The 26,781-nt window shown below is 36.9% G+C and overlaps 1 protein-coding gene across 1 annotated transcript in view; it reads left to right on the top strand.

Moving 5' to 3' along the window:
• DIAPH3 (diaphanous related formin 3) overlaps positions 1-26,781 on the top strand; it is a 500,871-nt gene that overhangs the window by 156,112 nt on the left and 317,978 nt on the right. Inside the window, exons 10-15 of the mRNA XM_077752451.1 lie at positions 9,529-9,635; positions 9,923-10,041; positions 10,881-10,997; positions 15,692-15,810; positions 19,030-19,094; positions 25,765-25,869. Of these exons, the coding sequence (XP_077608577.1) occupies positions 9,529-9,635; positions 9,923-10,041; positions 10,881-10,997; positions 15,692-15,810; positions 19,030-19,094; positions 25,765-25,869 (632 nt within the window). The remainder of the gene's footprint in view (positions 1-9,528; positions 9,636-9,922; positions 10,042-10,880; positions 10,998-15,691; positions 15,811-19,029; positions 19,095-25,764; positions 25,870-26,781) is intronic.

Raw genomic sequence — 26,781 nt, 5'->3', positions numbered from 1 at the left:
TTATGTTTTTGTTTGTTTTTTTTTTTTTTTTTTTTTTTTTTTTTTTTTTTTTTTTTTTGAGTGGACGTTTGGCTTTGCTTCTGTGTACCTGTTCTCTGGTCTGTGGTGACAGCTTGCTACATGTTTCCTATGATGGCTTCCTCCGTCAGTCCTCTTGGACTCATGGGTGGGGAGTGTCAAAATTATACATAAAGAATCTGTGATTTTATGTCACTTATGAATTAATATGTTAGTCTGCTATGGTTTTATGCACGCTACTAGAATACATTAATGCCTGGATCAGAAACAAAGGACTTCATTACCCACAGCAATAGTTGTGGCTCAGGTACAGTTTTGTATCAGCCCCGATTTCCAGTTGCAGTGGTTTGTGTTTTAGGAGAAAAGCTTTGAGTTTAGGGAATTCAACTCTTACCTCACAGGCAGCACTTATTTTGACTGATCTAAGCTATATGATGAAATCTGTCCAGTTTATCTCAGAGTATTTAATTAAGGCTCTTGGTCAGCTGACCTCTAAGCACGTTGAGGCCAACCTGTCATGTGGACCTCAGCCAGGCCTTCCAGGTCCTAGATCCAGTCAGCTAAACAAATCCCACAGACCATCAAGGTCTGACTTAGAACACCAGGAGGCTTTTTTCTTAATTTTTTTTTATTGATTTTTCCGCTTTGCCTGAGGTCGTCAGGTACAGAATGACATATTAGTGATTGCACAGACTTCCTCTTGTTCAGCAAGAACAAGTATCTAGGGCAATACTTTTATCCATAACAACCCTGGCTAGTGAGTTGAAGTTGAGTGCTTTCCAGGGCTAATGTGGTATCATTGATAATGATTGATTGATACTGTCAACGAAACTCAGAGACAGATTTCTTAGCACCTTTTGGGTTATTCCCATCATAGGCATAACTGCCTGAGGGTATACATAAATAGTTAATTTTTTTCTCCAGGACTAGTGGTAGCCTCAGTTTGGAGAGTGAGCTCTTCGTGGTTGTCTGAGGATTCCACAGTGTACTGCTAGTGTTTGCTTAAACACCTGAACGTCTCTTAGGATCACCTGTAAGGTGGAAGTTGGTGTTTCTGGAGAGACAAGCAAGTTAATGCCTTGCTTCTTCATAAGATATATGGTGTTGAAGGTCTATATGGTGCTTCTGGAAGGAAAGTATTATTTATAGTTCTTGGAGCCCCCCAAATGGGACCTTTATCAAAAGGGGGGCTACTGGGTAAAAGTGCTTACAATGCGGCTTCCCAATTGGCTGATAAACTGTAGGATTCTCAGTTCAGGATAAAACTGAGTGCAGTCCTTGCTTTTGGAGAGTCTAAAATAGGGTGGAGAGTCTAAAGAGAGGAACTCTGAATTTCGGAAATCCTCATCTTTTATAATGGGTTGTAATTGTGCCTGCCTTTTGCTCCAAAGAGACATCTTTATAATTATCTTTATTAGACTGGACATGAAGCATAGCTACCCATTTGCTACTCAAACATCCTTGAAAAGATCATCCAGAAGAATGGCAGTCAGTGCCTTGGCTTGCAATGCATGCAGAAATAGAAGAGCCCCAAGGTGATGCACCGTTATGCAATGGGGAGCAGACCACTAAACCTTCTCTTGTTACCTTCTTTTCCTTCAGTCTGATGTTCTTAATGTTTTTCCTGTCTTTCATTGTACCTTGGCATAGATAGAATTGGATGCAGCCATCATTATTTCGGTTCATGTGATACTACAGAGTATTTTTGCCTGCCTTAATTCCAGACTCAGGGGACAGCAGACAAGAGTAGTAGATTATATTCCTCCAGGATTAGGTGGACTGGGATGAATGATCATGTCTTTCTAGGATTCCCATAGCTATTGCTCTACCCTGAAATGTATTTTCCAAAGAAGCAAAAGGCAGAAATATAAGCCAAGTCTTTGTTGTCTCAAGAACTGTTCCTAGAGGAAAATCAGGTCTCAAACATATTCAGACACCCGGCATGCACATGGTTTTAACAAAGGTCTCATGCTTCCATATTAAAGTGGATAGGGTGCTCACATTTAGAGAACAAGAAGAAAGAGTGAAAGCCTTCTGTTAAATAAGAAGTGTCATTTATAATACTTAAGAATCAGACAATTTGAAAATGATATTGTCTGCAACTTGCTTTGTAGAACAAGGCTATGTTAATCTAGGTCCTTTGAGAAGCAAGTGATTTGATAAGCAAGGTGTTAGGGGAAGTGCCCACTAGAGACCTGGAGAGGGCTAGGGGAGGTGGGGAGATGTCCAGCTCAGTGCAGACCTGACCCTAGGTGGAGGACAGAAGGAGGGAGGCTTGGGGGAAGTATCTTAGGCTGCTGTACAATTCCGGGGAACTTGGCAAGGTGGTTGGGGAATCCTCAAACCAAAGCCCTTCGTGTCTTCTTTGAGTATTCTTGCTGTGTGCAGACATCGGCTGGGAGAAGCCGGTGAAAAGTGTGGCTTTGGCTCAAATGTTGTGATGGATTTCACAGGGAGCAGCTGGGGCTGGGCTGTTAGTCATTTATATTCCCTGCAGTCAGAGAACTTCATTCCCATGGCTGCTATAAAGACACGGGTTTTCTTAAAAACAGAATTAAAAAAAAAAAAACTCTTCAATTTCTGGATTTTATTGAGTTCAAATACAGAATAGATATTTGTAAAATTGATGGGGTTGCATTTTCATATGTCTCAGAAAGTAGGAAAAATTATCTTTAATTGAGTTATAGTCACTGTACCTTGAAATTTGTTATTAGTCAATAATTGAGAAATAGGACACTGAAACAAATCTTGGATTAAATGCCCTTTTAGATACAGCCAAGTTTATTTGCTTCTGTCTTTTCTCTACCATATACCTAAAATGCTCAGAATATTCCCAAGATTAATTTTGCTTAAGACCAAATAAAGATTTTCTTATAATCAATAGTCCTACCTTAATTTATTATTTCTTTTTGTTTCAAATATCTCCACTCTCCCCCACAAAATTACTAACTGAAGTTATTTTCAATTTCAAATAACTTATTCTCACATTTAATGAAGGACCCAAATGAAGAACAAAGAGTGTAGAAAATTTATTTTTAGGACTCTTGGGGAGGCATTCCAGAAGGATGCAGAGATCAGTTTAATTCCTCTCTGTTTTGACTACTTCTGTTGGGGTTTACATCAGTAGGATTCCTATGTCAATATGATTCAAAAGGATAAATGTATTAAAATGGACCGGTAAATAATATGCCATTAAGCTAAGACATTAAAGAAATAGAGTGGGAAAATCTAATGAGACCCCATATTGTCATATGGAGTACACAGCTAAGTAAATTATGGTGAATATTTTTGCCTAACATAAACTGCCAATTTTCTGAGTTTACATAAAAAAATGTATTCACTTATGCTACGATAGATCACCAGAAAGATAAACTTACCTCATACTTCAGAGGTAACTGCGCAGAGGTTTCGTATAAGCGGTCCATTAGTTAATTATTCAGTGACTGCTGTGTGCTGAGTTATACTAGAACCATAAAGAAATATACTCCTGCCCTTAAGAAGCTTATGTTTGGGAATCTGAAGCTAGCTAATGTTTCATAAGAAAAAAGCAGTAGTTAGGAGGAGGTCCAGCAATATGCATGAGAGGACCCAGAAGAAATTAATGCTGTGTCTCAGTGGAGAGTGTCTGAATAAATACTTAAAAATTGATTTGTTTTTCCAGTATATCTATACATATAAGTTGTAGCCTCTTGAATCCTACAGTCTATTTCTCAGTGTTTGTGTGGGTTCTATGCAGTTACCTTGGACTCTGAGTTAGTTCTCTGTGTCTATTATTTACAAAACACTGAACTGGAAGTTGAAATAAAATCATAGAACTTGACATCTGCTGATCTACTTTACTGTCTCTGTGTATGTCCATATAGTGTGGTCTGGTTAGTTTTTCTTCTGAATTAATGCAGTGCTTTTTAAATTCTTTGGAGTTTCTTTGCAGTAGAGGCAAACTTCCTCTGTAAGCATCATTTACTCATTTTAACTTGATAAATATGAAATTTGATTGTGCAAAGGAAAGCAGCTGATTTCAGCTATGGGGTAGGAAAGATGAATAGCAGACTAAACTTGGTCTTCCAGGCCATGTAATAATTATTCACAGTTTTTATGTAAGTACTTGACTGGTACTTGTTTCTAATGTGACTTGAGCTTGTGAAGCTGAAATATTCTCGGTGTCATATAGCCTCGTTTTAGTTGGAAAAACATTGTGTTGGGGATGAACATGTTGACTGAAGTGTGAGCTTTCTTTTTTGTTTTGTGTTTTGTTTTTAAAGTGTGAGCTTACTAAAGAACATGGTTGCTTTGGCTTTGAGATATCCTCTTGAGTTCCTTCAGCATGATCACGGAGAAGGCATTTTCTCTGATGGCCTTTGGAAAAATTGGATGAGCTTTATGGTGGGGCCTCAGGCATCACACCTGTTAGAGTACCTTGAATTTTCTGCTTGACATTGTACAAAAGGGTCAAAGGTTCTTGTTCGAAGTGTTACACAAAGTGGTTTTTTCCTCATATTTGTGTTCACCATAGTGATAATTAGCCATGGTGAAATTGTGTCCTGGAGGAAGTTCAGATGCTGGGTATTCACATGTGAACAAACCTGCCTGTTTTCAAGGGCAGGAAGCTATTTTGCTGGTGAAGTGATGTACATGGGGGCATCTTCCTTTCTTTGTCTTGCTGATTAACCTCTTTCTAGGTCGAATGACTTTTCTTTGATCATTTGCCTTCTTCCTAAGATTTCCTTGGAGCGGCTCTATCCATTCCACATATTGAGTATCTTTGAGATTTCTATTTATGGTGTATTTACTTTGCCCCCATTTGTGTGTCTGTGCCTTCTAGTCTCCTGTATTGTTTACATTTGTTTCTCTTTTTATAATTACAGTTCTGGCTGTGCATTTTCCTCATCTTTGTCTGTGGGCTTTGCCAGCCCCCGTGCTTACAGGGCTCTTGAGGAAACCTCCAGCCATCCTCATAAGCCCTAGATGGACATCCACACCCCTCCAGCTACAACTTTTGTTAAAAAATACTTTAATTCATGCAAGCCTCCTTATCGATAATCAGGACAAGAGTTACAAAATGAGCTTACAGTATTTGCTTTCTGAATCATCAGAACAGAGTCCGTGATTTAACACCGGAGAGAAGGGTCTTACTCGCTGAAACCAAAGCTTAATAAGTAGTATTTTTAAAGTATAAAGATGTGTTTGGAGCAAGGAGGTGAATATTTTAGTGCCGATTTTAATGGTATTCTTTTGTTTGCTGGTTGCATATGGCACGCACGAGAAAGCAAGTGTTGTCCTGCTTGGGACAGCAACTCTGTCTCTTTACAGAAACTGTTCTTATCAAGTCACCAATTTGCCAAATGCAACGTTAATTTATTAGTCATCTTATTTGACCTATTAGAGCCTTTGACTGAGTTGATCACTCTCTGTGTTGAGAAACTTTCTTCCCATACTTCCAGACCACCACAGTCTCCTTGTTCTTCTTTGTTTTTGATGCCCTTTATACTTAAAAAAGTTTTTTTTCGGTTTATTTATTTATTTTGAGAGCAACAGAAACAGGGTGAGTTGGGGAGGGAGAGAGAAAATCCCAAGCAGGCTCTGCTCTGCCAGTGCAGAACCTGATGCGGGGCTTGAACTTACGAAACTAGGAGATCATGACCTAAGCCAAAACTAAGTCACACGCTCAACCAACTGAACCACCCAGGCACTCAGATGCTTTTCTACTTTGTCTCCCCGGCCTTTAAAGCAAAAAACCCCTTGCCCTTGAAATGCCCCATCAGTTCCTATATGTCGTCTTTTCTTTATGCTTCTCGTAGATGTTTCCATGTGAGACCTTTGTTTTTTATCTATGGTTGCTGTGGTAATCTCTTTCTTGAACCTGGCTCTCCTGTAGCCAATGTCCTCTACTTTTCTTCGATGCTCATCACTAAAAGATATTTCTAGCTTAACATCTCTAAAACCCAGCTCCCCTGATCTGTCTTCCCAAGCCTCTTTCTCTCATCTTAATGAATGATACATTTTCTACCTTAATAAATGACAATTCCATCCTTTTTTTTTTAATGTTTTATTTATTTCTAGGAGAGAGAGAGAGAGAGAGAGAGAGCGTGAGCAGGGGAGGGTCAGAGAGAGAGAGAGTCACAGACTGAAACAGGCTCCAGGCTCCGAGCTGGCAGTCAGCACAGAGCCTGACGCGGGGCTCGAACCCATGAACTGCGAGATCATGACCCAAGCGAAAGTTGGATGCTTAACCGACTAAGCCACCCAGGCGCCCCAACAATTCCATCCTTTGAATTGCCCAAGCTAAAAACCTTAGAGTCAGTCCTGACTCTTCATCTTTGATAGTGATTTTTATTTTTATTCATAGCTGTATCCCTACTACTGAGAAGTGCTTAGGGGACACCAATAAGTAGGTTTTGAGAGAATGAAATGGTTGAGCTAGTAAACAGAGTGAATTCTGCATTCTGACGCCCAAGAAAAAAGCTTTAGTTAAATCAGGATATTTCCAGGTGAGTGGAAGCACTTTCTTACCCTCATCTATTTTATAGGCAGGTAGATTTTGTCATGCTGTTAAACAATTAGTATGCTAAATACAAATTAATGGAAATGATATATGCTACATTTTTGGTACGTGAAACAGCATGGTGATTCTTTATGAAAAATATTAAAATGCTGTTATTTCCTTGAGCTTCTGTTAATATCCCCTGCTGATACAGGTTAGGTACCCAATAACTAAACATTTTTTTTTAATGAATTAATGATTCCTAATGTACATTTTCATCTCAGAATTTTAAAAGCAGGCTTTATCCTATTCACTAAAACCCATTTATTATAGCATAATACACTCTAGCTCCATCCACATTGTTGCAAACAGCAAGATTTCATTCTTTTTGATGGCTGAATAATATTCCACAATATATGTATATACCCACACAACATTTTCTTTATCCACTCATCAGTTGACAGGCATTTGGACTCTCTCCATAGTTTTGCTATTGTTGATGATGCGTCTATAAATATTGGGGTGCATGTGCCCTTTTAAATCTGTATTTTTGTGTCCTATTATACTAAGTGAAATAAGTCAGAGAAAGACAAATACCGTACAAATACCTCTCCTTTACATCCCTTGTTCCCCTATTTCAAGTTGATCCTGAACTTTCTGATTTGGCGCACAAACCTCTACCTCATATGGCCTGTCTGCTTGTCCAGTCTCATCTCTAGTGACTCCTTGCGCAGCTCTCTCCCTTCCCACCTTCACAGACTTTTCGGGGAGCCTGAATCCTTTGCAATGCAGTGGAAGGTCCTCCAACATGTTAATTCCTTAGATGCTTAGAACATCTTATCTCCATCTTTCACTTCATCAGGCTTCCTTCCTATTTACCTTTAAGAGTCCATGCTGTTACACAGCTGTTTTTATTTAGTTTTTCCGTTCCCATTATATATGGAACATATTTCTTCTACATAGTATATTTTTATCATTGATCTGTTTTCTTCATGAGGATAGACAGCACGTCCTGTTTGCCTTCTGGCTCCTGAGCCTTTCCCACTGTCTGTAGGAACTGATTTCTATGACATAGACCTCTTCTGCTGCTGCTATACTATATTAGTTTGAAATTGTGTGATAAAACAAGTCTTTATGTCTGAGTATACATTTTAAAACCTAGAAAGAACTCTTTGATCTTTACGGCGATTATAGAATTTTTTTGTCTGTAAAGAAAATTACATTTTGCTGTGTATTTGCATATTTTCATAGGCCTGTGTTTACATGACATCAATTTAAGAGTGGTTATAGGTCATGATAATGGCAAATTACCATGAGAATTGGGGGATTTTAGGTAATGAACTTAAATTCATTATTTCAGCTTAATTTTCTATTTCTCTTTTTATAGAAAATTGCCTTTTAGGGTGTTTCCTAGAAAGAATTTGGATTATCCTTTTCCCTTCTTTCTCTTCAATTTTATGCTGCTATTGTTCTACACATTTACTTTACATTAGGTCATATTTCTTGCTAATTTTTATGCTGCTGTTGTTGCTGCTTTGAGTCATCTGTAATTTACATCTTTTCCAGAAGCCTCGTGACTAATGCTAATTTAATTGCTTAAATGTAGAGAAACATTATTTAAATGTTCTTTGAGATCTTTTAAAACTCCATACTATTGCTGAAAAAGTATTTCTGTGGGTACTGGGTAATGACTGGCAAGGAAGCGGAAAGAATGCATTTTAAACTTTGTGACGTGAGCCAGTTTCAGCTGAGTGAATGTGTAGTGGAAAGGTAGCCGCTGTATTTAAGTTTAGTCTTTTTTCTATTTTAAGTATTTCACTTTTCTCTATATTCTGGCACATTTCCTTCCTCCAGTTTAAATAGTCTTAAGTTTTGACAGTAGAGGCATGCTGGTCAGATTTTAGTATTTAGACATCAAATACAATAATTATGATATATTTCAACCAGCAGGACCTGAGGCCCCTGTTGGTGTGTTAATCCAAAAGAGACATTTTAAATTCATATAAACCTTGCCTTGAGGGATGGAGAAAGGACAATTTAGGGAACAGCATGAGGTTAAACATATTGATCAGTAGGCCAGTCATTCTTGTTGAGACTCTGGTAGATTGTAGAGTTAGAAAAATAGCATCACCATCAACCACAGCAAGGACTTTGCTTCTCTAGAGGCCATGTCTTTTGCTTCCAGTCTCTCTCGCTTCCCTTATACATGGATTTCAGATAATGAAAGATTTCTGTCAGGGCTACAAAAAAACGCAGGTCCAGTTTGAAATTCTGGGTGTTAAATAACTGTTAAATAATTAATGCAACTCATCAATGCCCTTGTTACAGTGATTTTTGCATTTTTATCACTTAAGGTATATGCTAAAGGATTTAATTAGCTATGTTATTTCTTTATGCCTTTGGAATAAACATGACCTATATATGTTATTTTTGAATTCTTGCCAAAGCATAAGAACCATTGCCTGGTTAATGCTAGTAATTAATTGTGCAACGATCATAAGATAGTTTTTGGTTATAACGACCCCATTAACCAGATGCAGGACACTTGCTGACCTTGAAGTGTTTGGAACTTTGGGTTTCTCTCGATGAATGGCAAGTTATTTTACTGTGTTAGGTGAGTATTACCTATCCAGCAGAGATCTATAATTTTTCAACTAGGACGTTCAATTTATGTTGTATGCACATGCAGCGTGGAGTGATTGTCTTGGACAAAAACTGAACTTTTGGTTACAGTGAATTTTTTATGGAATGGCACCAGTGCCTAATGTCTCTCTCCTCTCCCACAGGAACGCCCCCACCCATACAAATGAAGAAGAAAAGAAAAGAAAAAAACTCCACCAAAACTATATTTCTTGCTTAATTTGTCATTGACTAAAATAATTTACATACAAATTATTGTTTTAATAGATTCCCGTGAAGGAAGATCTTTAATGATTCTTGGAACAAAACCTTGATGTTTCAGTTCTATTCCTCATTCTTTAATGTTGGAATCCAAGCCTAAGTCTCACCGTGCAATCTATTGTAGGTAGCGTGTATGCAACTCATCAATGCCCTTGTTACATCTCCTGATGATTTGGACTTCAGGCTTCATATCAGAAATGAATTTATGCGATGTGGATTGAAAGAGATATTGCCAGTAAGTGCCCTGCAGTCTCCTTATTAATATTTAAATTAGAGGAGTACTTGAATAGGGGGAAATTTAGATAAATTACCTTCAAGAATAATTTATCTGCGGGCGAAAAAGGGTTGAGTATAAAAATCTATTTTTGAAATATAGATAAGATATTGGAGTATTATTTAACACTTTAAGTGTTTGAATGCTATAAATCAAATGGTTGGTTTATTGTTTATATGTTTTTCATTAACCTTTTTGCATTATTAAAAAGAAAACCAGTAATTGTCATTTCTGTTTCATATCTCTAGAGTTTAAAATATCTGAAGAATGAAGGCTTGGATATCCAACTTAAAGTCTTTGATGAGCATAAGGAAGAAGATTTGCTTGAGCTCTCCCATCGCCTTGAAGAGATTAGAGCTGAGTTTGAATATCCTTTTGTTCTGAAGTTACTGAAATATGTAAAATTGTTGCTAAATCTCAAACAACCAAACTTCAACCCCCAATATATTAAACTTCTGAAGCCATTTCTATATAAACAATATAAAGCCAAACCTTTATGAATCAGATTGATTTTCATATAAACTTTTCCTACTAGTTTCATGTGTGTTTTTCTGAGTCCATGCATATAGAAATGGACGTTACAACCCACAAATGGATTCCACAAGGCCTCTTGTGTATGTGTGCAGTGTGTCTTTTCATGTTTGGCACCTCTGCGCCCCCCCTCCCCCCCTGCCCCTCCCCATTCTCTCTAGCATTAGGAGTAGGGTACCTTTAGTCTACTGGTTGGCTCCTGCCGTACATCTTGGGCGCACACCCATATGGGCCTTTGTTCACTCGGTGGGTCTGCAGATCTCTGTGCTTTTCTAGAAATCCACCAGGTTCCTATCCTCCACTGGGGCCTCTTCATGGTGGATAATGCCTGGTACCATCTCTCTTGGTTAGGGCACTGTGTAGACCTAATATGGTATTCACAACCAGCTGCCTGTTACTCTCGCCACCACTAACATCTTGGCTTGAGAAAGGCAAATGGTTGGAGTTGATTTCAGAGGAGGAGACAGGGAATGCCAGGTGAGGTTGACCTTTGCACATGGTTTCCCTCTACTTCAGTCCTAACTACCTGTGTTGTACTGTATGTTGAGTATACGTGATGGTATAGGGTGAGACACACAATAATCTTTTGAAGCCTTACAGAGCTGATTCTATCCTATGTTATTGGTTGTTTGGTGTAGAGAATAAATAACTTCGCATGTTCCTTAATCAATTTACTGAAGCATATGATATTTACAACATGGTGTGGAACACAGTAAAGGAAACTAGAGCGGAAGGATATTTCATTTCCATTCTTCAGCATCTTTTGCTGATTCGGAATGATTATTTTATCAGGTAAGAGGAAGCTATGTTCTAGTGTGAAATTCCACTAATAAAATTCTGTTAATTGTGAAATTTACCTGATGTTTGATTTGGGCAAGCTCATAATTTTCAGATTTTTATTTCTTTCTTAATATTGACTCATGGAATGTGGCGTTTCTTCTGGGCATATATTTAGACAGGTGACAGTAAAATAATATTACTGTTATTTTTTAAGCTGCACAGATTCTTGGTAACAAGTTTTCATCTGAATAAAAAATGTGAACTAGCAACAAATTACTAATTTATCTTGTGATGGGTAAAATTTTCTCCTTAGTCTTTAGATAGTAGGAACAGGGGTGATAAGTTTCTTTTTATAAGTTTATTGAAGGGTAGTAAACATTGTTTTTATTAGCATTTAAGTAGCTAGAAAGTGCCTGGAAAATATAGTTGCACTTAATGACAAATAACATTCAAGTTTGATTATATCCCAGCCATTTTGAGCTTAACAAATTGTTTATCCCATCTGTACCTTACCCATCTGTAGCTGGGTAAGGATATGAGCACCTAAGTTCCTAGGTCATTCCGAAGATGACACATGGTAGCATGGATAAAACTCCTAGCCAAATATCCGGGCACATGGTGTCTGCTCAGTAAATGCTCTCTACATCCACTTTCCACTTTGTTACTGTTTTATGAAGGAAGGGAGATCCTTGAATATAAAACCATTTTTGTTGTCTTTAATTTACTTTGCTGAAATTTCATTCTCAAATACTTTGGGTAATACTTCTTTTCTTACACTGCTTTCATGTGGAAGAATTTGCTAGAGATGTCTCATTCAGGCTGTGTCCCTTGAGTGATGTCAGAGGGTGTAATTCAGGCTTTTGATGTATTTGACAAGTGAATAGAATAAGAGTAAAAAAAAAAGTTAAAACTTTGGGTTCTTTGGGATGAGTACAGATCATCCATCTTATCTTCTCCTTTTGCAGCACAAAAATACTAATTTATTTATTTTTTAAACTTTTATTTTTTTTCCTTAATCTTTTATTTACTTCTGAGAGAGAGAGAGAGAGAGAGAGAGAGAGAGAGAGAGAGAGAGAGACCGTGAGCAGGGGAGGATCAGAGAGAGAGGGAGACACAGGATTGAAACAGGCTCCAGTCTCTGAGCTGTCAGCACAGAGCCCGACGTGGGGCTCGAACCCATGAACAGCGAGATCAGCGAAGTCAGACCCTTAACTGACTGAGCCACGCAAGCACCCCAAAAATACTGATTTAAAATAAACACTAATACATTGACAAAAATATTAATACCAGTATGAATACACTGATTAAAATCAAAACAATACGTTGATGAATATTTTTAGATATCACATATAATTATAATACTATATTTTTCCAAATGTACTTAAATATTGAAGCTTCCATTTACTCTAAAGTAACCTGTCTTTTTCTTTTCTTTTTTTTTTGTTTGTTTATTTTTGAGAGAGACCGAGTGTGAGTGGGGGAGGGGCAGAGAGAGAGAAGGAGACACAGAATCTGAAGCAGGCCCCAGGCTCTGAGCCATCAGCACAGAGCCCAAAGGTGGGCTGAAACTCACAAACCATGAGGTCATGAGCTGAGCCAAAGTCAGACACTTACGGGTGATTGAGCCATCCAGGCACTCCAACCCTGTCCTTTTCTTGATCTCTGTATGGTTGGTGCTGTTAACCTCTGATTGTTTGATGCCACTGGAGTTTTCCAGGAATTCAAGACTGAAAGCTGAATTAAAGGCAATCAGTTTATAATTAAATCTACATCAAGCACACACACCAAAAAGAATTCAAGAATGTTGTTTGCTTTCAAAGTTTTGAATGTGTCTTAGTGCTGCCAGGGGGGGTTCTATATTACTTATGGTCCTTTCATTTTTACCCTAATCCCTTATTCTGTGCTGCAGAAGAGCACGTGGTTATGTCTACCTTTAAAATAAGTTGTAAAGCACAACTTTCCTGGGGCATGCTCAGGCGATCCTGTCACTTGAGTGGAATTAAGAGTCTTGGAAAAATACTAAATCGTAGCATCACCAAAGTGACATTAGATATGTTGGTCATGTTTCACGTATCCCATTTTTAACTTGATACTTATCTATGTTGCCTTCTTTGTGGACTCTTTAAGCCCCAGGACCTGGGTCATTGTTTTAAGTATGGTTGGTGTGAAGGCATTGTCATTCCTGTGATTGCTGTGATCAAGACCATTCCATCTGTTTTTCTTCCCACCATGTGCCTAAATTCTCATAGGTGTTTATTATCGTTGTTATTTATTCTTATAGAGAATATGTTTTTATTACAAGATGGTGGCAGATTATGATCATTTACATAATTTTTCATTCATGTAAAAATTATTTAGTTTTTACTTAATTACAGTAAAACTGTTTTTGGTGTGGAATTGTACGAGTCTTGCTCTTTTGGTTTTAGCTTTGTGGGTTTTTATTTGTTTGTTTGTTTTCACTATCTCAGATGGACCTGGATTTTACCTTTTAGAAATCTTTGATTATCTGAACATTTTTGTTGAATGAACATTCTTAACTCCTGTTGATATAAATAAATGCTTTTAATTTTTTATAAGTTGCTATGCTTTAGAATGTAAGATATTCCCATTTAAAAGAAATGGTGGATAGAAAAATAAGAAAATTTTCTTGCTTTCACATTTGGGACAAAAGGAAATTTTACTGAAATGGAACTCAATTGGACAATGTACATGAAAGGTAACTTTTGCCCCCAAGAAAAATGAAATGTAAAAAGAAAATCGGAGGGTGGAGTGGAAGATCAAATTCAGTCATTTTCCATTGCAATGGTTTACCATGTGCAAAATGTTAGACTAGTTGAATGTGCATGGGAGATAATTTCTGATATACGGTAAAAATACTAAAGAGAAAGCAAAGACGATTTTAAAATTCCTCCAACAAAAATGATGTATCAGTTAAGTAATGACAACTTATGTTTGTCCACTAATTAGGTTATTTACATATTCCCCTGACATATTCACTAATTAACCAACATGCTCATAGAGATTATTTTCTGGATTTACATTTCTAGAATCCAGAAGTACATTATTTTTTTTGCTAGTGTTGCCTTGAAAGAGATTTTGCATGAAATTTCAGCTACTTTGTAAATGAGCTTATCATTGGGAGCTGTGGAGGTGAGAAAACATTTACTGAAATAATAATTTTTTTAAAAAAGTCTACAAAATAAACTATGTTGTTAATTTAAAACATATTTGTATTAAAACAACATAAGGTAACCATAAGAGTAAAAAAGGAATAGAATGCTCCATCTCGATTTTCAAATGTGATTGATATAATTTGCATACCTTAACTGTACATGTGGTGGTTATGGCAAGATCATAGGGAATGGGAGACTATATATTTGAAAGAAGTTTAGAACATTGAGGAAAGCATTGGTAATACCTTCTTGCTTTGACATGTACCCAAGAGCACTGTGTTAAACATTTTTAATTGATGACAATCAATGACCATCTGCCGTCGTTGCTAATGTTAAGTTGTTGTGAATTTTATTCAGCATAATGGGTCATTTATTAGGTGTGAGGTAAGTAGATCAAGGGCAGTAGAGAAGAAGCTCTACTGAACAGAAGTGCCATCACTTTCACAGTGAGAAAGATTTGGAGAAGAAATGTGTGCAAAAAATCATTGAGGGAAGAAAGAAGTTGTAGAGGTGGCTGGGGTGAGGGACTGATCTTAGTCAGATGGCACCCATTTTTTCTGTCATTTAAGATTGCTTTGTCAATAAAATCTGCTGAATATTTAATCTTTTAAATTTATTGGCTTCCGTTTTAAACGGAGTTCTTTTGCTTATGACAAACATAGGTCAACTGAAAACTGTAGTGACAACATGATCCCTTTTTGGGCATTTATTTAAACTCTAATTTTTAGACAAAAATTGTTATACTAATTTTTTTTCAGTTGTATATCATTATAGTATTTTAAAAAAAAAATTTTTTTTTTAATGTTTTATTTATTTCTAGGAGAGAGAGACAGCGTGAGCAGGGGAGGGTCAGAGAGAGAGGGAGTCACAGACTGAAACAGGCTCCAGGCTCTGAGCTGGCCGTCAGCACAGAGCCCGACGCGGGGCTCGAAACCACGAACCGCGAGATCATGACCTAAGCGAAAGTCGGACGCTTAACCGACTAAGCCACCCAGGCGCCCCAGTTTTTTAAAAAAATTTTTAAATGCAGTATGTTTTTATTGGACTCCACAAACATTCTTAAAGTAGTATACTATGTAGCTTTAGGAGCCTTCCAGGGATTTTTTTTTTTTTTAAAAATGTATATATATATATTGGCTTGTATTAATAAAATGAATTAATGGTAGATATTTCAATATGTTAGAGTGGTAGGTTGATCTCTGTTGAGGACTGCTTTTAAGCACCTATCACTTCATCTTAATGGTTTTTTTTAATTGCTTACTAATTGAGTTAAGGTTCTGACTTTTGTCAGAACATCATTAAAACACTGTATGTGCTAAAACAGTATAAAAACTTAATGTCTTAAGGTCATTAGAAGAAAAGGGGTGACCATTGTCTTTACTCTCACTCCAATGTTAAATCTGTCATGTCAATTGTTGCAACTATACAAAGGTAAATTATCGAACTTGACATCAAGCTTACCAAAATTCTTTGTTTTGATGTAAAGTTATTCTAATAAATGGAGTATGCATTTATTCTTTTTCTTGGTTTCAGGCAACAGTACTTCAAATTAATTGATGAGTGTGTATCTCAGATTGTATTGCATAGAGATGGGATGGATCCAGACTTCACATATCGAAAGAGACTAGATTTAGATTTAAGTCAGTTTGTTGGTGAGTATTTCTTTAATATTTAAGTGGAAGTCTTTTTATCGTCCCTTACCCCACGGGTTAACTGCAGCGTCAGTTCTCCTAGCGTGACCTGGAGCGTCCTTAGGGCCCTTGAGACCCTTTCAGGGGATCCCAAGAGACAGAATTATTTTCATAACAACACTAAGGCATGGTTTGCCTTTTCTGTCGTGTTGATATTTGTGCTGGTGGTGCAAAGAATGGTGAGTCCAACTGCTGGCACTTAGTTAGGAATCACGGTGGTGACCCCAAGCCTTGTTAGTAGCCATAGAATTTTTCACAGTAAAACAAAGCAATAAAAACTGCCATATATTTTTTTTGACCTGAGTGTCCTTGATAAAGAACTGAAAACATTAATTTTATTAAAAATCTCCTCTTGGGTACACATCATTTCAGCATTCCCTGTGACAAAGCAAGTTGTACACGTCAAGCACACTTCTGCGTACGAGAGTACGATGAGCAAATACCTGTGTATTTGCTTGTATTGCAAGCTGAATTGGTTCATTAAAAAAAAAAATTAATGTTTTATTTCTGAGAGAGAGAGAGACAGCATGAGCAGGATCAGAGAGAGAGGGAGACACAGAATCTGAAGCAGGCTCCAGGCTCTGAGCTAGCTGTCAGCACAGAGCCCGATGTAGGGCTCGAACCCATGAACCATGAGATCATGACCTGAGCAGAAGCCGGATGCTTAACCGACTGAACCACCCAGGTGCCCCTGGTTGATTTTTTTTTTCTTTTTTTTTTACTTTGAAGGGATGATTGTTATAAAAACTGTGGCCACTCACACTTGACTGTTTGCCACACACTTCCTTAAAAAGGCAATGAAGTTGGTCTATAATGTCAAGGAAAATGGAAGAATTGGTTACCAATGATAAAATTCAAGCTTTCAGGGAAAAATTTGAGTTTTGGAAAGCTTTCACCTGCTACTGTTAGCTTGACAGCTTTCCAGTACACAAATGTTTTTCTGATGAGATCAATGATGATAATAACCCCTAGGATTATTTTGATATTGTATAATGAGATGTGTCAACATTTGGAGAATCTGCGTGACTCCGCAAACCACTCTTTTCCAAATTCCCGTGCCTGATTACAAATTCTACATGGTTGAAGAATTCTTGGATTTTAAAGTAACAGAGTACACATGTGTGGAACAGGAGAAACTTAACAGAGGACCATGCGGGAAGGGAAGGGGAAAAAAGTAGTTAAGGAGAGGGAGGAAGACAAACCACAAGAGACTCTTAAATACTGAGAACAAACTGAGGGTTGATGCGGATGGGGGAGGGGGAGAAAGGGGTGATGGGTATGAAGGAGGGCACTTGTTGGGATGAACACTGGGTGGTATATGGAAACCAAATTGACAATAAACTATAAAAGGGAAGAAAAAGTAACAGAGTACAAAATATTCATTGATAGGTGATTCCACAGAGCAAGTAATGTGTAAGGAGTTACCATATGTCAAATTTTGGTGTGACATGAAAAAAAAATCCATTCTTTTGTGTGAGGGTGTTTTTCTTCATGTATTTGAGTCTATGAAGAAGTATGAATGTATAGCATGAGAAAGGAATTAGATAATATTAGTGGCACTGATAAAGAAAATACTTATTTCTCTTCACAGGAGAGAAGCAGTTATCAGTTTCTGTTAGTGGGAGGGACAGATATGAGGAAAAATAAAGCAAACTAAAATGTGGAATGATTTTGAATAGGATCTGAAAAGGAAGTTTATTCTACCTGGCCATTTGGAATGTTTTTTCTTGAGTAGATGAGAGGTTTAGGCATTGAACTGTTGAGAAGGAAATAGACTCTTTGACTAGGGCTTGGCTGTGTAAGTGAAACATATTTACATAGTTATAATAAGTACATTGTATATGCTGATTTCAAATGTTTACAAAAAACTTAGACACACTGCAGAGGATTTACAGAAGAGAATGTCACTGTATTTATATTACTAGTGAGTAATTAATTAATTACTAGTAAAGTAATTAATTACTAGGTGAGTAGGACCTGGGGTAAAACAGTAGGAGAGAGAGAGATGTTGGAAAGTATATAAAGTAAGATAACTTAAATATGATAGTGGAAATCAGTAGATACTGTTTATTTAACAGTGATCAGAGATTTAAGTATTTATTTAGTGCTATAGAGCCAGGCTATTTAGAAAGCAAAATTATTAAAGTAAATGGGATTAGACGGGAAACATCATTTTCATCTTCTATAATAGGAAGCTATCTATAATGTATTAAATAGATGAATCAAGAAATAATGGTGTGTACACATCTTATTTAGAGTTAAGAAGCTAACTGCCAGAATAATCTAATATAGAAGAACCATAAGAGGTCGCATTTAGGAAGTGGGATTGAGTTTTTAATGGAATGATTTGGCTGTTCCTTTTCATCATAAGCCCTTCTGTAATATGTTTTTTTAAATCCATGTTTATTGCTTTCATTTAAAAAAGAAGGGATCAGCTACATCATGGGGAATCTATATGAATCAATTCTCCTAAAAGTATCTCATGTGGATCTATATTGTAGCGATTTAATCAATCTGCTACTGATGGACCTTTAATTCTAGATGTTGGCTAACAATATTTTAATGAATATTCCTGCTTAAAGGCAAGTCCTAACAATAGAATTGCTAGGTGAAGGAAAAATACATATTTTAATTTAAATTTTAGTACTTATTTTCCTAGTTATTCATTAGCAAAGTTCATTAATTATACTTCGGCTACAGTGTAGCCAAGTCATTTTCTCCGTGCTGTCTCCAACACTTGGTATTATGGACCATTTAATCTTTGCTGTGTCTCATTAAGTAAAATTTATATTTTTGTATTAGGGAAAATGAGCCACCTGTTCATACGTGTTAGCAATTACTAATTTTGTTTTTGCTAATTTTCCGTTTATTATTGTTGTGTTAGATGTCATCTTCTTCCTTCAAAATACTTACAGATTGATGAAAGAAACCTTTTTGAGTATTCTATGTTACATTTGTCTAATAGTCTGAAATTAGAGTTGGGTTTGCCTTTATATTTTATGGCCTGGGTTCCATGCTTGGAAAATCCTTCTCCATTCTAGTATTAGGTTTCTCTGTTTTGCTTATTTCATTACTGGCACTATTTCAAATTCTTATCTATGATTTTTTTCCTAACGTTTTAAAGTCATAATGATTTTAACAAGTACCAGAATTTAAAAAAAAATGTCATTGCCATTTTAGATGCTTGTGTAGACCAAGCAAAGCTAGAAGAATTTGAAGAGAAAGCATCAGAACTTTACAAGAAAGTAAGTAATTTTGACTAAGTTTGCAAGACTACGTGAGGAACCACCTCACATCATCAGGCGTGCTTCTCCTTTAGGGATTTTTGCTTTGTTTCTGCTCTCTTTACCTCTTTGAGATATCTGCATAAATGTCGTCCTTAAGGAGGATTTCTTAGACTATTAAATTTAAACATTTTAACTCCACTCCGAGCCCCAACAACCCTGTCTGTGCTTTGTTTCCTCTGTTGTATTTGTTATCTGACATGCTACCTGGCATATGTATTTACCTGTGTATCTGTGGATGTGTTTTCTATTTCTCCCTCTAGAGTAACCTTTATGAAGGATTTTTCTTTGTTGTCATGTGAAGGATTTTGTTTATTCACTCTCCCTCCACCTAGAACAATTCCTGCCCTCAAAACATTAAAAAAAAAAAAAAAAAGAGTGCGTGAATGAATAAATGATTGAACAAAATGTATACAGTCAAAATTTTAAGATTGGAGTATTTCTCAAGAAATCCTATATCTAAATGTTTTATTAACTTGCTTTTTGTTTTGATTCAAGTTGCTTCATTAGGTCCAGGTGAACATAAAAAACTGTTATTTTTATAGGTCAGAAGTATCAGATATTGCAAGTTCGGTTACTTCGGCTCAGTAGTATTGCTGACCATGCAGCCATCGTCCAGTGTTCTTTAAGCTGGTGTTCTGTGCTTCATCTCTGCTTGGCCTGTGCTTATTTGACTTTCTCTGTTTAGAAAAAAAATGATGTTGGTCTTGTAGGATTCTTCACATTTTAAGCAGTCACTTTGATTTAAATTATCGTGACTGGTTTCTCACATTCGAGGAATAAATGATAATTACTACCACCAGCATCTGATGAATATGCACTAAATAACATTTTACTGTGTGTCAAGTACCATGCCTAAGAGGCTACATTTTTGAATTATCTGGATCTAGATAAATATTGAAAGAATCTTGCATTTTTTTTTTTTAACGGTTTAAGATAATACAAGTTGCAAATGGTAGACACTCTTATAAGTTGGTTGTAAGTTACGACAGACTTTGTGAATGTCCCCTGTAAGAAGTCCTGCAGTTCTCCCCACACACAGAGGCTATTACCTCCGGGGCCTCTGGCTGCAGGCTAGGATTCAGTTTATGCAGGTGATACTGTATTTGCCCTGCAGAAACTTAAGAAACACATGACCAGTTGATTGAAGTGTCATATGTGCTACAGCTGATAGGTGATCATGTTGTGGGGTGACTCCCTCACCCCCCGATTTGGTATTCTAAGCCTTCTGGTTGGTATTCTATTTTAATTCTTCATAAGAAACTAGTAGTAAACTTTGTAGTACTTGCTTTGGATGCATCCCAGGTAGTATAAATTTGCTTCTATAATCATTTTTAGATATATGATGTACATGAGTGTTGTTAAACGTGGTATCTTTCTCAACAAATTGTTTTCAAATTTAAAGTTTAAGTGTAAGTAGAAGAAAGACCTTGTTCAAGGTTACTTGCTTCCTTTTAGTCAGAAGTTAAATGTCTTAGGTATATTTAAAAAATATTGTTTGCTCCATAAAAGATTTCTATTGCCATACCATTTTGTATATATCAGCAAGAACTTCTTTCTGATAGCTTTATAAGGACACATGTAAATACTTTGCTTTAGGCAGGAAGCTATCATAGTTGCTAGACACATTCTTTATTTTGGTGCATAAATTTGAAAAATGAAGACCAGAAATGTCAGAAAATACATAGAGAATATTGAATTATCAACCTTCTTGTACAGATGCACTAATACATTTACCCTAGGGAATGAAATTAAGCAGAGCCTCAGCCTTAACTGTGTTTCTTGACATTTTTCCGTGTAATTTTGTAAGCGTAATATTGCTCTAGTAACTCTTTTTGGAGAAGAAGGCTATCATATCTGTTTTTATAAAGTATGTCTTTAATGGAGATTCATTTTATCCCCAAGGCTACTGTGATTTGACTGTAGACATTATAAAAAATGCTAAAGCAAAGTTTATATTTTGTCTGATCCTTCTATAGGGGAGGAGATAGAAATTTATCTCTTTGCTAAGTAATGCAGATACTTTAAGTATGGCCAAGTTAATTTAATAAATTCTCTTAGAGCGTACTAATTATGACTCTGGTTATTTTGGTATTTTTATCTTTGTTCCGATAAATAATCCTTTTCCTTCTGAATCTTACTCTAAGCCCTACAAGATAGGATAATGTACCTATTGATAGTGTGAAAAAGACTTCATTTTTTACTCTCCTAAGAATTTTTTTTTTTTTTTTTATTTCTTGCTAAGCAGCAGTAAACACTGAACAGTCACAAAAGGGAGAATAGAGAACATGACCTCTCAAAGATTTTTCATGCCGGGAGATTGTGGGACTTTAATATATGATATTGACAAATTTATTCACAACATATAAAGGGAGATTTGACAGGAATTGGCTCCATTTCTTCATTCTACAAATATTTACTGAGTTTAGTTATAAATGTAAGGCTTTGGAAAGGTGATGAACAAAGTGGGTTCTCACCATTAATAACCTTCTGGGTTGGTGGGTGTTACTGAGGTGTGTGAATAGTACATTTTGATATTTTTATATTACAGTGTTATGATTGCTACACTAGGAATACCCAATGTGGTATGTAAGCCTGTAGGAAGGATTCCTCATCTAGATTCCAGTGGCCAGGAAGGCTTACCCAAGGAAGTCAAAGCTAATGTGAGGCGACAAGGTGAGATAGCCAAGAAGGAGGTAGATAGAAATTTATTGTGAATTTCAATATAGGCATCTCAAGGTTAATATTTCTGAAACCACATTTATTTTTCTTTTCCCTAAAAATGCCTTTCTTCCATGAATTTTATATCCCTATATTCCCCTTAAATTATAATAGTTTCCAGCTTGCAAAGCAATAGAACACCATTGTCATCTTAGAGGTATGCTCCCCTCATTCATTTCCTTCATTCAGTTGTACATTAATTTTTTAGTTTCTGTTTTCAAGAAAAAAATTTTCCTTTTCCCCTGTCTTCCACCTTCATTCAAACAAGGACTTCAATTCTTGCTTGAATACCTACAGCAGCCTTTCAATTCTTGCTTGGATACCTACGGCAGCCTCTCAACTCATTCACATGCCTCTGGTGTTTTCTTTCAGTCAACCTTTCATACTGCTGCAGGCTGGGTTTGCCAAAGTGCAAGTCTGATCATGTTAATTCTTATTATAAATATTCTTAATAGCTCTCCATGGTTTATAGGAAAAAAGAGAAACCTTTTGATTTATTGAAAAATCCCCCCCCCCCCGTTTTAAATTTTTTGTTTATTTATTTATTTTGAGAGAGACAAAGAGATTGAGCAGGGGAGGGCCAGAGAGAGCATCCCAGGCAGGCCCCATGCTGTTAGCATGAAGCCCAATGTGGTCTTAAATACACAAACCGCGAGGTCATGACCTTAACCAAAAGCAAGAATTGGATGCTTAACCGACGGACCCCAAATTTACTGTAAAATTCCTTTAAACAGTTTAATTCCTATCTACATCTATTACTTCATATCTTGCAATTTGTTTTTCTATCTCCTTTTATGGCTCTTGATTGCTTTTCATTTATACGCGTGCACTAAACCCTTTATTTGAAATGGGCAACTGCACTTGCCAGTTAACTAGTCAAGTTCTTCAAACTTGGGGCCAATTATCACTCCTCCAGTAATCACTCCCACGCCTCCAGTGTATTTCTCCATTGCTGGTAATTTTCACAGGTTTTGTGTTGTTACTTTCCTTGTACTTTGCCACCAGACACTATACTTACTAAAAGCGATGACCATATTGTATTCAACTTTGCCTCTCTAACACCTACCACTTTGAGGAACACATCAGATGCATGCTATTACTTGTTGTATGATGAGAAATAGGTAGGTAGTGTGGGGCCAAGTCCCAGGAGGTTCTTAGATACTAGGTTAATAAATGTGGCCTTTCAGTGTGGCCACTGTAAGTTTAAGAGCAAAAGTCATGTTTTTTGAGCCATCCCTTAGAAAAAGTTTGTAGAGGGGGAAGGTAATGCTGGTTTTAAAAATACGGTTTTTGTTTGTTTTTTTGCCTTGAAGAATGTTCATTGGTTAGTTGAAAATACATTTATGGACTGACTAGTAGTCTGGAATTCAGATGAGAAGCTGAGCTGGTCATAGGAATTTGGGAGCCATCAGTGTATGAAGGGGGATTAAAGTGTGTGGATGTCAAAGATACCATTCTACCGGGCGGGGCGTGTGAAGTGAGACCAGCGGGGGACAAAGAGAGTCCCAGGACCTGATAGCATTAGACGGTTGGACTGAGGAATAGGAACCCATAAAAGACCTGGAAGGAACTGTCAAGGAGTTAGCAAGAGGACCAGATGGGTGTGTTGTAATATAACACACTTGGGCGGGGACAATGATTATGGAGACATATTTGTAAGTATTTATGCTGTAGGCCAGTTCCACTCGATATGGAATGATGACAGTGCTTTGTGACTTGTGTCCAGCGTGCTAGCCTTCAGCCGTGTGTGCCTCTTGTGCTGTTGTGACTGAGGAACTGAAGTTTCAAGTTTGATATTAGCTACATTAAATTTACATTCTAGCAGCCAGCTGTGGCTAGACGCTGCACTATTGAATAGTACAGGTGTTAGATCAAGTAAGACGAGGCCCCGAGAAGTCCAGGGGCTTTGGAATTTGGCAAGCCATAGTTTTTAGAATGAAAGATGGTGGCTGAGTGGTATAATGAAGTGAGTGAAGTTCAACAGGCCAGAGGAGTGAGTATGAATCAAGCACACTTTTTGAAGGAGTTCACTTTGAAGCAAGAATAAGATTAGAGTTAGGTGATAGGGGTGAGGACAGAAAGACGGAGGGTCACAGGGCAGTAGAGGGGTGAAGACAGTGGATTTAGCCAGTGCCTGGTGAGCCCTTTGTGACAGTTTTATTAGGTTTAAGATTGGTATCTTTTAAATTATTAAGTGGTAGGAGGGGTTTGGAGGAGCTGCGGTAATACGAGTGGTTATGTTGGTGTGGTTTGGGTGAAGCAAGGGATATTTGTTTTTTTACGTGGTAGTTTCTGTTATCTTTATAAAAGAGCACAAAGTTTAGAGTGTGAGGATTCAATGTGAGATTATTTATCTAACCTGTAAATGGGAATTACCACATATTTATTATTTCAGAGCTTTTCTGTGTGTGGTGAAATGCAGAAATGCTTACACTAACTCATGGGCGAGGCTCCACTCTGGGGGGTTTGGTATATGAAAAATCACTAAAATGTTTGCCTTATGTTGCAGTAAACCTAAAAACAGTTCTAAAAAATAAAATCTATCTTAAGAAAATACCTGTAAAGCATTACCTAAATGTAATTTGTAAGATGATGCTGTGGCTTCATCTAAACTCAGAGTTGGAAGAAAAAGTCTGTCCTTCAATCTCACTGTCTGATGAGGGACTAGTTTGCCACTGCTTTGAGTTGATGACAAAATAAGATTTTATTTTTTTTAAAGATTAAAAAAAAAATCTTTGTTTATTTTTGAGAAAGAAAGAGTGTGAGCGGGGGAGGGGCAGAGAGAGAGGGAGATACAGAATCTGAAGCAGGCTCCAGGCTCTGAGCTAGCTGTCAGCACAGTGCCTGACCCGGGACTCGAACTCACGAACTGCAAGATCATGACCTGAGTCTAAGTCAGACGCTTAACTGACTGAGCCACGCAGGTGCCCCAAAATAAGATTTATAAATAAGTGCCCTTGGTCAATGGTGACATTTTACATTCTTGTTCTTACCCTAATTGAGGTTGACTGTGGTTTAAAGTTTAGAAGCTACATCTGTGAAGTAGTATTTTTTTCTTCTGTTTTAAAAAGAGTTGAATAAATTCTCGCCAGTATGAGACAATACCCAATTGCAATTCGCCTCTGGTAGAGGTTTGCAGTCATGATGATGGCAGGGTGAGGCTATTTGAATGCAAGGTGGGAATTTGTGATAAGTGGCTATATAAATTAGACACCTCATTGGGTTCACTAAATTTCACTGTTTGCTTTCCTCCCACAAGGTATTGCACCAGGGTTTTTGAAAGATTAATTTATCATTAATCTCCCGAAGATTAATCTCCAAAAGATTAATGATAAATAACACAGACTTTATTCTCTTAAATTGCTGTTGAAGATTAGAGCCTGCATCAGGGCCCTTACCTCCCATGACAATGTAAGAGAAAGTGATGCTTTTACAAAATGGAGTTCAATAATCATAACAAATATTAAAATGGAATTCTTTTTAATTCCTACTGATAAACTTCACATAAGTTTCAAGTGTAAGTTTTTGCAAGTAGGGGTCAAGGAACTCAGTACAATGCTTTGCTCTCTATTGTTTTATACAAAGTTGCAATGATATTTAGGGACTTTTAAGAAAAATGTCAGTGCTTCAGATACCTCTGGGCCAGTTTGCTCTGCCGACAGGAGAAGGTCACAGACTCCATCTCTGGCTTTGTCTGCTCCCTTGCAAATTGAATGATTTTGGTGAGACCCAGAGGGACCTAGAGAAAGGCTCTGGGTGACTTAGCAAAATCTACCACTTTTTTCATAAAAAGTTTGTGTTCTATTGACGGGTCTTTAGATCATTAGAGTCGTATTTCTTTATGAAGAATAGCGCTTTTCACTGCCGTCTTTCTGTCTCCTGTTTTTTTTCTTTCTTTCTTTCTTTGCAGTTAGAAAAAGAGTTTACCGACCACCAAGAAACTCAGGCTCAATTGCAGAAAAAAGAAGCAAAGATTAATGAACTTCAAGCAGAGTTACAAGCTTTTAAGTCACAGGTAAAATACCATCTACCCGGATTGAATTTGGCTATTGAAAGCTTACTATGGAAGCAAAGGTCATGTCATATCTTCATAGTTTAGACTGTTTAAACTTTAATTTCACTTGTATGTTTTCATAGTATTGTTTTTCTACATATTTTTGTTCTGTAAATTAAAAAAATATTTTGCCACTTTTTTCTATTTGCATGTTTAAAAATGTTATCAATTTCACTAATTAATCCTCTTCTTTATGTTTCATTTGGGTTTTGTTCCTAATGTCATATGTTTTGTATGTAATCATAAAGGGTAAGAAAGTCTTTTACTCTTAGATTTGTCATTCATCACTGATCTTTATCCCACTACAGGAAATTATTGCTCAAGCTATTTATTTTTCAAAACCTTCAGCCTATGGTTACCTTGCAGTGAAAGATAACCTCTAGCTGAATGAGAACATTTTCTGATAATTTTTCAATTTCCAAAAGTAAACAGATTTAAAACATGACAAAAAAAGAGAGCAAATCTGGATTATGCAGCAGATAGCTCACATACACCTTCTACACATAAAACATTTAGATAGCAAGAAATACATCATCTGCATGTTTTAAATGGATGACAGTAAGGAGGTAGAATATTCAATAAGCTAAATTTCTTCATGCAGATTTACATATAGGATGATGAGCAGTAAGTATAGTTTTGCTATTTTCTTTTCATCCCAATTTATGGTTATATCGAAATAGTCTCAAATGTACCATTTCCTATATTGGTATGCGATTTCCTATCGTATTGGTTATTTTGTTTCCTCTTAAATACTTAGTGGGTAGTTTTCTTACAGAGCCTGTAAGGAGATGCCCTCAGCGATAGCTATCTGTTAAATGTTCAATTTTGCGGGGGGGGGGGGGGGGGGGGGGGCCGGGGGGGGGGGGGGGGGGG

The sequence above is a fragment of the Crocuta crocuta genome, unplaced genomic scaffold (genome assembly GCF_008692635.1).
Source record: "Crocuta crocuta isolate KB4526 unplaced genomic scaffold, BGI_CrCroc_1.0 scaffold376, whole genome shotgun sequence".
In the NCBI taxonomy this organism is placed as follows: Eukaryota; Metazoa; Chordata; class Mammalia; order Carnivora; family Hyaenidae; genus Crocuta; species Crocuta crocuta.
The sequence above is the reverse complement of the archived record's forward strand: the minus strand, read 5'-3'. Positions and strand labels throughout refer to the sequence as shown.